Source organism: Arachis duranensis, chromosome 1 (assembly GCF_000817695.3).
Source record: "Arachis duranensis cultivar V14167 chromosome 1, aradu.V14167.gnm2.J7QH, whole genome shotgun sequence".
NCBI lineage: Eukaryota > Viridiplantae > Streptophyta > Magnoliopsida > Fabales > Fabaceae > Arachis > Arachis duranensis.
Window position 1 is genome coordinate 92,200,944 of NC_029772.3, and position 12,271 is coordinate 92,213,214.

Genomic DNA, 12,271 nt, shown 5'->3' on the forward strand with positions numbered 1-12,271 from the left:
TCAATTTGTAGGAATCTAGCTTGTAGCCCTTCTAGAAATGTAGCGTTTAGAAGCCCTTGCTTTGTAGTTTGTAGCGGTCTATGTGCAAATATATCTGCATCGATAAGCCAAAATTAAATTATTCAGTGTGAACTACCAAAGTAAGAACAAGCCAATAGAAAAGTGAAGTTGAATATATATAATATAAAAGACAACAAATTAATACTTCCTATTTATGAACCTACAAAAGCTACCTGGGAAAAAACGTTATTACTTCATAGACGAGAGATTTTTCTTTGGGTTTCTCAGTGGAAATTATGACACTATTTTGCTTTTTTGTTCTCTTGATTACTTCAAGATCTCTCCCCCTAACCCCAACTCTCTCTAAAAGCAATTAAACAATTCGATGTATCTAAATACATCATGCATACGCACATACACAATTCTCCCAACCCTTACTTACAAGTTCTTAAATAGGTCATATTTAATATGTACTTAGAAATGTTTAAAATATAAATAATTTTAAATGTTTTAGAGTACATATTAATTGTGTTCTAATTAAAAGCTTATGATTGTTTCTGCTTAGATGCATAATAGAGAGAAGATAATGTATACCACAAAATCTATGCTGACAAGAGTTGAACGAGTTAAAGCATGTGGTTACCCTTGTGATCTGCTTGGCTTTGCTCAAAGCAATTAAAGCATGATGCATGACATTGACATTCACCAAGAGAAGGTAAAAGCTTTCATTGCTCTTTCTCTCTCGATCTTTCTCTCTCTCTCTGTCTCTCTCTCTCTGACAGAGACAATGTACATAAAAGGTTTCAAAATCTTGTTGCTCGTATTAAATCAAGAAGGAAAAAAAAAAAACAAGCCCCAAAGGTCACGGATTTGTTGCATTAGAAAAGTAAGAGGTAAAACAAAAAATAAATAAAAAATTATTTACTGGAAAATAATTCAATACTTACTACTATATTAGTGTTGGCTATATTTCTTGAAGTGGCTAATTAATTAAAACCTCCCGGGCCTGCTATGCTATTTCTTTTGTCTTTTTTTACCCTTACAGGTTATGGTTGGAACTCTTGAAACCTTTAACAAAAATATTATACACCAATCCTCCCATACTTTTCCTTGTGTATAAATACATATATTATGTAGCTTATTTTTAATATGAATTTTATATTAATTATTAATTTGATAAATGATTTTAATATACATATAGTATAGTTGAACTTTTAAATAGGTGTGATCCATCTACATCATCCTTAAAAGCTAATAAAAAGTGTTACACTTTTTGTTAATTAAATAAATTATAATATTTATTTCATTTTATTTTATTTTATATTTTATTTATATTTAGAAACTAGACTTTACATATTTAGGGTTAAAAAAGTTTAGAGCCCTAAAATTTATAGTTTATGATATTTTATATTTTATATTTTTTACTTTTTAAAAGTAAGTTAATTTTAAGAAAATGTTTTTTTTTAAATGGATTAGCATTTGCTAATTTATCTTGATCAATTAAAAAGCTATATGGAACAGTTGTTTTTTAAAGACTGATTCGTTGTCGATGTGAGCAATTTTGTCGCTGAACAATAAATTACTGTATACACAATACTTATTTAAGTGAACGAGTGAGTTGAACGCTCGACCAACCTAAATTAGTTGCCGTTGTTTTGTTTTGATGCACATGTTTAACCAAAAATACATATAGTGGGCTTGGTAAATCTGGAAAGTTGGGCCCAAATTACGAACCGGTCAAGAATAAGATCCAAATCTCCAATCCCAATCTAAACTGCAACTGCATCATTCATTTTCATCAAATATCTATTTGGGACCACAAAACAATGGCGCATGAATTCTGTTCTGTGTCCACTTCAGCTGCCGGCAGTGCACTTTTTTCCTGTTCCACCTCCTTACTCCATTCATTGAAAGATACAGCTTCATCAAAAGGGATGCCAAAACAACACTAGTATTTTAATCACCAAGACAAACAAAAAGAAACAAATTTTGCATCATATTTGAATATTAACTAATATATTATGAGAATTTAGCAGAATCGAAGAGAGTTGGAGTTGGGATTTGGGAACTGGTTCTCTCCTCTGTAGTGTTTGAAGTTAAGAATGGCGTGTGGGGCCCACAAGGAGGGCTTGGGGGGACGTTAGGCCCGCACTCCTAAATCTTGGAAGGGAACGGTACTATGTTAGTGGTCCATGAATGGTGAGGCTGACACGTGTCACCCATGGGTGCTGAGGTCGCTTTCGGGTTGGGTAGTGGCCAGCCCAAGTTGAGGAACGCCAACGCCTCTTGTGGGCCTTGTGCCCACTCCCACTGCTCACTGCCACACCCTCCTGTCACTCTTCCTTTGGTTTTCACTCCCTTCTCACTTCTCATCCTTCTTCACTTTTTCCCTTTTTGTTTTCCCAATAATACTTCTTTTTTCCAAACACAATTCCACAAAGAAGAGTGTTAGACCATCTCCAGTAGGAAACTGTCATAAAAAGTAACTCCACATCAAGTTTTTACGTTATAAACGGTAAATAAGAATTCAAAATATCTCTTTCTTCTCCATTAGAAGGAACTAACTTTAGTCCCTGTTGTGGTCCTACTTAATTAATTAATTAATTAAAATACTTAAAATTAATGTAATTGATTTTTTTAATAATATTATTTAAATTTATAAATTTAAAAATAATTAACTATTAAAAAATATTAATATTAAATAAATTCATATATAACAATAATACACAATATATAATTGTGGATTACACTAATTTATAGTTTTGTATTATTATTTTTTTAAAATAATTTGTCAAATGGCAAATTATTATTGGTTAATTTGAGTCCCTATTTAGAGGGACTCCCTCATCTTGAGACCCGTGCGGGAACTCATTTCTTCTCTCCTCCAATGGTTAGAGTTCCTATGTGTCAGAAAAAAGTGAAAGAGGAACTCACCATTGTAGGTGCTCTTAGAAGTCTAGAAATTTTTGTAATTTGTAGTCATTAAATAGCCATCGATAATAATTTTAATAGTATGAGATTTTATCTAATAATTTTTTTTATTGGCTATATGATTATTAGAATTTAATAAAATTGCTGGCTCCTAAATTTTTTCTTACAGAAATTCAAAATTTTAGTTTATTTTTTACAGATAAATAATATTTTTTATTTTTAAAATTAGTCAACAATTTTAAAAATAATCTTAAATTTTATTTTAAAATTTTTGACAATTAAATTTTAAAAAATTTAAAAATTTATTTATGTTAAAAGTTATTTTTTAAAATTATTGTTGAATTAGTCTTAAATTTTATAAAAAATTAACCGTTAAATATATATTTAATATAAATAACAAATTTTTAAAATAAAATTAAAACAAAATAAATTTTTTAAAAATATTTTTAAAATTTTTAACAAATTTAAGAATAAAAAAATATTTTTTGTCCTTTCTGCTAATATATCCTTTTATATTGATTCAATCGGCACCACCAGAATCCATAACTACACAATTAGCCAGAACTTAGAAGAATAGTAAATATATGTATTGTGGTGCAAAATATCATCTACTTTTAAATATTTGAATATAATTGCCATTTGATGAAAGAATATTTGAATGAATAGCCATATGGTGTCTTTTTATCGAAGGAAAACAAAAATTATCAATGATGGGGATATCTATCACCGAATACTTTTTTATTATTACCTTGCTCTCGTCTAAATAAAAGAGATAATTGATCCAAATCAAAAGTTTAAAATATTTTTAAAATAAAAATTGAATATGAAAAACTTTATTAAAAATAATGAATATTTTTGCTTATGATCTAATCATAAAACTAATTATTTATCAACCAATATCAACCATTTTTTAATTTTATTTTTAACTCATAATAATATTCAAATTAATATTTCACTAAAAAGAGAATAAAAAAGTAGAATAAAAACGTACAAAATTTGTTTATTATACAATAAAAAATCTAAAAAATATTCAAATTAACATTTAAATAATATAAAAGTATTAGTAAAAAGAACATTCGAAAATATTTATTATAGAACGTCCGAAACAAATTAGTAAATGAAAAAAGAGAAAGAAAGAAAAAGGAGATTAAACAAGAAAAGAATTGAGAAATAGAGATTGATTTTTTTGGGAAGTTTATTTAAAATTTTCATATATTACAAATAAAAGTGTTTACAAAATTAAATTTAAATACTATTTGACAGATCTTTTAAAAAAAATCATATTCTCTAAAAAAAAATTAAAAAATAAAATCTCTTTTTAAAATTAAAATTCTCTTATTTTTGTGAATTTATTATATTTATTATATATTATTAATTTTATAACTAAAATATGTTACATGTCATTCTCTCGTTATAATTGAAATTAATTTTTTTTTTAAATTAAAGAGTTCTTCTCTCATCTCTTCTCACTCTTTTTTCTATTTTTCTCTATCCTTCACACTATATATATAATTTATAATTTATAGTTTATATTATTAATTTAACAAATCAAAATGTGTCACCAGATATTTTTTCATTACAATTAAAATAAAAATTTTCCTTCCAAAATTAACAAACTCCATCTTTCATTCTTCTTCTTTATTTTTCTCTCTTTTTTTCTCTCATTCTCTATTTTTCTCTACCTTTATATTCTACAAAAAAATAAAATTAACAATATGATATAATTCAAATAAAAAATATTATTATACGCATATTTTTTATTTAGTTTTAATTTTTTACTACTTATCTTTCTAATTTATATTTTCACTTCTTTTCCTTCAAATATTTATTACATATAATTTAGAGAAAAAACTAATGTGATTAAAAGTTAGAATCAAGATTCAATTATTTAAAAGAAAATAAATTTAAATTAATTTTATAACTATCAATATAAATTTTTTTACACTATCTAATTATATTTTTATAACATATATAGAAAAAAATATTATTTTTAAATAGTAAGCATAAAAATTAACTATTTTTATTTGTGCAATAGATTTAACACCTAATTAAATATAAAAATATACACGTTAAATTCTTTCGAATTTTAGATAATGAATGTTAAAATTAATTATTAATAAAAAATTAAACTCTTTCATATAAAAATAATAACTAAAAATATTATTATTTAATTTTTTTATCTACAGAGATCCTGATCTTTTTAGTTGACGGAGATTTTCGTTTCTTACGACCTTTCTGTAAAAATAGTTTAATTTTATAAATTTTTTGTACTATAATTTATAATATAAAGACCAATATAATTTTAAAATATTTATATGCTCGTAATATTATTACGAATAAAAATACTAATAAAAACTAAATTAGACCCTTGTTCCAATTATTTGCTAAGTATAAAAATATTGGTTAATATATATTAATTCTCCAAAATTTCTCCTTGTATATATATATTGAAATTTAAGAAGAAATGTAATTTTACTTATTTATTTTGGATGTGTAAATACTAAATAGGATTTTCTCGAGTTTGTTGCATTGTACGGTAAAGGGTCTGATTGAAAACGAAAACGATGCCTGGCACACAGAAGGGGAAGAGGCAAGAGGCAAGATATGAAAAGTAAGATGTCACTTCTTCCCAGCAGTAGTGTATGTATGTGTAGTGTAGTAGCACTAACTAGTAAAGTAAATATCTGCCATCAACACCACAAAGGGGCTTCCTTGCTGGACCTCAAAGGTTTGTTTCTGTTTTTCCCTTTTCCACCTTAATATTATTTTCTATTCTCGTCCCAATCCCTACCATGCACTTAGCCTCCCCTATAATCGCCTATTTTAATACCCATATAATTACCCATTTAGCACTCCCCGTGATCTTTCCTCTAAAGATAAAACAACACGTCAACGTAATGCTGTTTCATTCTTAGCCTTTTTGAACACGATATCTTAATCTATGTAACAAGTAGGGTATCCGAATTGACACAAATGGATTTTAATTCGCTTAAAGAAAAACGATTACTATTATTTATTTTAATTTGTTGTAGGTATAAACGAATAAAAATTAATAATACATATGTCATGTAGCTGCCTCTCCTACTTCATTGATGAATGGATCTTTGTCTTTATCAGAGGAAATCACCAATCACCTCACACCACAAACCCTACCACGTTATCACCAATCCCACCGTTGGATTCATCTCTGTGTCAACCCTTAGAGCTGTGTTACTTATACTAAATAATTTCTCCTTTTTAAACACTAAATTGACTCATTATCATCTATTATCATTGGAGAGAAGATAACAAAAGATTCATTGAACATATATAGGCTTTTCACAAAAAATAATAATAATAACAAAAAGTAGAAGGAGTAGTGGACTTAATGCACAAAAATAATAAGTAAATTTGATGCATTATTATTACTTATTTCTTTCACTCTGTATATGCTTTTTCCTTAAAAAGTGTTTTCTCCAAACCTCTTCCATCTTTTTCTATCTTCATCGTCACCACCACCAACAACCACTCCTCTCTAGTTTTCACTGCAGAAATTCTCTAGCTAGAAACTTCCCCTCTTTGACTTCATGCCGAGTTTGGATCTCAGTAGTGCAAACTATTAAAAGGATAATCGAGAACAAATGCAATTATCGTAATAATTTGAAAAAGACGAAGAAGGGCTTAAGAATTGAACGGAAATGGCTTTCCACGAGCACCATATGCAGCACGAGATAGCGTTTCAGCGCTTCACCGAGGAGCAAGAACTAACAGCAGAGAATAGGGACATGCAGCAGCAGAGGGCGGCGGGGGTGGTTGCGCCGCCGACGTGGCTCAACAACCCTAGCAGTCATCATCATCGACAGCAGCAGAATTTCCTGCACCAGCTGCAACCACCACCACCACCACCACCGGAGACAGCGACGACGACGGAGAAGAGCATGGATCGGAACACAAGTTTCGAATCGTCGGATGAATTGAGGGAATACAAAGCAGACATCTTAGGACACCCGCTGTACGACCAGCTTCTGTCGGCTCATGTTTCTTGCCTGAGAATCGCCACACCGGTTGACCAGCTTCCACGGATCGACGCGCAGTTGCAGCAGTCGCAGCGGGTCGTTGATAAGTACTCTGCCCTCGCAAACCCTGTCGTTGATGACAAGGAGCTCGATCACTTCATGGTAATAATAGTAATAATAATAATAATCATTCTCTTTTTTTTTCTATCAAATTTAAACCTAATACTTCTTTTTGCTCTTAAATGTCAAACCCTTTGTGTTTTTTTTTTAATTATTATTTTGCTTCTACCAAACTTAGACGGTTAGACCTACTACCTTTCATGAATTCTTGGGTTTAACGAACGATATATCACAATCTATTATTATTATTATTATTATTATTTTGAGCTTGAGGTTTATCCGGTGATGGGGATTTTGATATTTGTTAAGGTGGGTGTGAATAAATGAATCTAATTTAATTTAATTTTGGACAACGATTGAGGGTTCTAATTATATGATGGTGCCTTCTCCAATTCCTAGACCTTCGATAATGCTGCAGACTTTATGACTTTAATTTATATGGAATCTTTTCTGTTAAATGTTGACATGTTGGTCTTTTTCCATGGTTCACTTTTCTTTCCTCTGAAAATTGGATGGCTCACTTGCTAAATTCTTATAATGGAATAAGTTCCAAGATTATTATTACCTGTATACTGAAACTGAACTTTAAGCTTTCGATCGATGATTACGAAGTTCTTTCAAGCTTTTTTTTTCCCTCATATCAAATGTACGTACGTTTCTGGCAGTACATTAATGAGAGAGGTATGGGACCTTGCTGATTCGGTACGTACTAACTATTAATTAAATTAATTAACCGGTTATGGCATTATTTGTCCCCTACCATATGGCACTGCCGATTCAATCTACCAACTTCATAAAATAATTAATGTTACTAGTAATATTGAATTCGTTTATTAACAATGTTTGTTCATGCCAAAATTAAGTTTGTGATCACTTTAAGCATTTTCAAATTCAGAAAGGTGGACAAAAAGTGGATTAGTGGATTGTTGGGCGAGTAGCTAGAATATAATTATTCACAATGTGGTCTAATAATATATAGTAGATTATGTAGTAGGTATTTAAACAGACATACAATTTTGTTAGTAGTGTGCAACTAACATAGTTTAATATTAATATGGTTTTACTAACCAGCATCTGAAAAGGTGTTATAAAGCATTGATTGATGTATATATATAAAGCTATGAGTTTTTAATAAATGCAATTGATAAAAAAAATTCAAACCTTTTTAGCTCTTGATTCTTTCAGTAGTGTTGTTAGAAAAGTGGATATCAAAATCTTATATTAATATTCATCAGTAGAGGTTTGGTTTTGTGGGGTTTATTATTATGATATGATCGTAATAATCATGTAGCAATATAATATAATACAAGCAACAAGCAAGTAATAATTCTTTCCAGTCTAAATTCCTTGTGTTGGTTGCTTCTGGAGAAGAATGCTGTATTCATGATGATGACGATGATCCTTTTTTAAGGTTTGATTGTACTTTTATTTGTAGACACATTATGTTCTGCTGCTATGTGCGTTCAAGGAACAGTTGCAGCAACATGTCCGTGTTCATGCCATGGAAGCAGTGATGGCTTGTTGGGATCTTGAGCAGTCTCTACAAAGCTTGACCGGTAAGCTTTAATTTAAGCATCATCACACTCATCCCAATTATAAACTATCAACATTTGTTCTTTTTATTTTTCTTATACTTGAGTTAATAGTATCCAACTAATATTTTGTAGAAGTTTCAAATGAGTTCTAATAAAAGTTAAAGATGGAACTAAGATGTAGTCAATTTTAGGTGAAGTTGATAATCGAGAGCCGTTAGATAAAAATTTAATTAAATTATTTAATGATTTTCAGCTATCAACTTCACTAAAAATTAACTGCATCAAAATTAATTTTTATCTCCAGACATTTTATTTTAATTTCTAATAAATATTTAGAAGTATTCATAAATTAATCTATAGAACAAATTGGTTTTTTTTATCATTTTAAAAGAGTGTAATTTGTTTTAGAATTATATTTTTTATCTAATCATTTAAAACTAAAATTTATTAGAGACTTATTTATCCAATATTTATATTATTAAAAAATTGATTAATAATAACAAAAAAATTAATTTATTAGACAAAAATAATTATAAAAAATATTAAAAAGATAAAAATTTGTTGAGTAATAAAATGTACTATATAGTATATACCAACTATGCTATTCAACTTATTTTACCGTGATTATTATAATATCTAAAAAATAATGCCTAATTTATTAAAAAAAATTAATATTAATATTTAATTTAAAAAATATAAAAATAAATAATTTTTAAACATTTAAAATGTATTATAAAAAATAAATTAAATAAAAATTACATATCACATATTATAGGTAGATATATATTATGTGTATACTAAAATTAATTATTAAAATGAGCTACTAATATAAAATACATGCTAAAATATAAATATACTATAAAAATAAATTAAATCACACATATATTTATACACAAATATATTGATAGATAATTTTAGTAGCTGATTTTAGTGTGGGAATATAGAATTCACCTTCTTCTATTTGTTATATATATATAAAAAAAAAACAAAGAAAGAAAATGAAATGTGTATTGTGAAAGTATATATGTATTCTGGTTAGTTTGAGGGAACCCTAAAGGTGTAGGAACATGGAGCAGGTGTATCTCCTGGGGAAGGAACGGGAGCAACAATGTCGGACGACGAAGATGAGCAAGCGGAGAGCAACGGTGGCGGCGGCGGAGGCGGGGGGAACCTATACGAAGGAAGCTTTGACGGTGTTGATAGTCTTGGTTTTGGTCCTCTTGTGCCGACTGAGAGTGAAAGATCGTTGATGGAGCGAGTGAGGCATGAACTGAAGCATGAACTCAAACAGGGTTACAAGGAGAAGATCGTTGACATCCGTGAAGAGATTCTCCGCAAGAGAAGAGCTGGCAAGCTTCCTGGTGACACCACCTCCCTTCTCAAAGCTTGGTGGCAATCACATTCTAAATGGCCCTACCCTACTGTAATTAATTAATATCCTACTTTAATTAATTCTACCCTACTTAATTAATCAATGTGTTTTATAATTTAAAATTACTGATTACAGGAGGAAGACAAGGCCAGGCTGGTGCAGGAAACTGGATTGCAATTAAAGCAGATAAATAATTGGTTCATAAATCAAAGGAAAAGGAACTGGCATACTAACCCCTCTTCCTCTAGTAACTCTAAAACCAAGCGCAAGAGGTATATATTTTTAGTTGCATTTAGTTAAATTATCGAACGACTTTCAAGTATCAACTTTAGTGCATTTGAGTTTTCACCGCAAGTTTATCCTAATCTAGTAATCATCATGTTAGTTATGTTTATATATGGTGATGATTGCTGTAGTGAATGAATATTATTAATTAATGCAGCAGTGCAGGTGAGAGCAGTAACCAAAGCTTCATGTGATGAACCAAAAGGAAATTAAGATATATACATACATATATATATATATCTATAACATTATAATGCTAGTCTTGGATTGCTTGCTGGGATTCTTAGACCTTAATTAACGTCCGAGGGCTACTGATATGGATGTAAAAGGGGATATATATCACTCTTGAATATTTTTGCTTTAAACACAGTAAACCCTAATATTGATGTACATATATGACTATATATATTTTCTGCCTTTATGATAGCACCATCCAAACGATTTCATGGGTATTGGCTGGGTAGAGCATGCTCCTGCATAATACTTACTATATAGTTCATATTTCTGGCTACCTCTTTATCTTTAAAAAAAAAAATCATTTTATTGCAATTTAGGATGGAATTGACGAATTTAATTATACTAAGGGAAATTCATTACAATCCAGCTGGTAAACAAATAAATGATATGAGCATATATGCTGCAAAGTCTATTCTATGAACCTGATGATAATATTATTGGTGAATTCTATTCCCAGTAAGAATGTGCATAATTGCTAGTCTATTACTTGGTGTGTTATATTCACACTTTCGTCTATTATATTTATTTAAATATTAAAAAAGATTACATAATTGCTAGTCTATTTTTATTTTTGTCTTATAATTAATAATTAATTAATTCTTTATTTTTTTTTCTAAAATTGTTGATCCACTAGTGTTCTCCTAAATATATTATTCATATCATTTCAGTTTAAAAGTTGTAGATTTATTTATTTTGTAGGTGAAAATCTTTTAGAAAAAGAGTTTGTATTTAAGTACAATTTATATATTTTTTATATTATTATATTTTATATATATATATATTGTACTGCACTTTACAAAATTGGAACCAACGACCCATATCTCGGCCACAACTACAACGTTCATAAAGAGATAAGCAACGAAGTCGCACTATGACCGTAACCACCCAATAATCCCGGCTAAATCCGAGATTCACTCCAACAAACCTGTAAACAAACTCAATAGTAAAATCTATAAGAACGGCAGCCACTAAGTAAAAGGGATATATCGAAAACACACACATATACTCGTAAGTAGTCTTCGTTCTCATCTTTAGAAAATATCTCTCATTAACTTGAGCGTCAGAGTCCTTTTTGCAGGTACTCCGCTCGGGTTGTGTTCAAGCAAGGCATCCCTCATTTCGGACATACGTCATCATCACAGTATCTCCCCAGAGTTTGATGTATAGCTCAGAGAAGAGTGACCTTGCACGTACATTGGCGCCCACCGTGGGGCGATCAACCTCACGTCTTAATCTTTTTACTGACGAATATCATATCTGCCTTGTACGCTCTCTCCTTTTTGCAGGAACCAAGCCATGACGGACCATTCGACAACCCCTTCAAATAACCCCACTAATGCCGATTTGTTAGTGGTGCGCGAAATTGTGAACAATACTTTTCACAACTCTCATAATCCCCGGTCATGAACCCCAAGAACTTGGTGTTCAATACCATGGCATTACACAACTTCGCAAGATGCCTTCCCTTCCGGCTCTCTACTTTCCTACTGTCTTCATCCAATCCTTCTTACTCCTTTCCATGGCAAGCTTATGTAGGGTTTCACCATTGTCAATGGCTACCTCCCATCCTCTCAGTGAAAACGATTGCATATGCTCTGTCACAGCACGCGGAATTCAGCTGTCGGTTCTCGGTCAGGCCGGAATAGAATCCATCGATTCTTTTGCGTCTGTCACTAACGCCCCGCCTGCTAGAAGTTTGAAGCACATCACAGTCATTCAGTCATTGAATCCTACTCAGAATACCACAGACAAGGTTAGACCTTCCGGATTCTCTTGAATGCCGCCATCAGTTCTAG

General features: G+C 30.3%; 1 protein-coding gene across 2 annotated transcripts; it reads left to right on the forward strand.

Annotated features, from left to right (window-relative positions):
- The first annotated feature begins 6,272 nt into the window (after nucleotides 1–6,272).
- LOC107458758 (homeobox protein knotted-1-like 4) lies at nucleotides 6,273–10,664 on the forward strand. 2 transcript variants are annotated; one of them, XM_016076968.3, is made up of 5 exons: nucleotides 6,273–7,088; nucleotides 8,482–8,602; nucleotides 9,658–10,004; nucleotides 10,089–10,225; nucleotides 10,399–10,664. In XM_016076968.3, the coding sequence occupies exons 1-5, from the start codon at nucleotides 6,609–6,611 to the stop codon at nucleotides 10,430–10,432; spliced, it is 1,119 nt and encodes a 372-aa protein (XP_015932454.1). In that variant the 5' UTR covers nucleotides 6,273–6,608; the 3' UTR covers nucleotides 10,433–10,664. The 2 variants fall into 2 exon arrangements, with proteins under 2 accessions (XP_015932454.1, XP_015932448.1); XM_016076962.3 differs by having other exon boundaries at nucleotides 6,277–7,088; nucleotides 10,396–10,664.
- The last annotated feature ends 1,607 nt before the right edge of the window (nucleotides 10,665–12,271 follow it).

Coding starts and splice junctions, on each gene's coding strand:
- LOC107458758 (XM_016076962.3), top strand. CDS start 6,609: ATGGCTTTCCACGAGCACCATATGCAGCACGAGATAGCGTTTCAGCGC. Junction 7,089..8,481: donor AGGAGCTCGATCACTTCATG/GTAATAATAGTA, acceptor TTTTATTTGTAG/ACACATTATGTTCTGCTGCT. Junction 10,005..10,088: donor CTAAATGGCCCTACCCTACT/GTAATTAATTAA, acceptor TACTGATTACAG/GAGGAAGACAAGGCCAGGCT.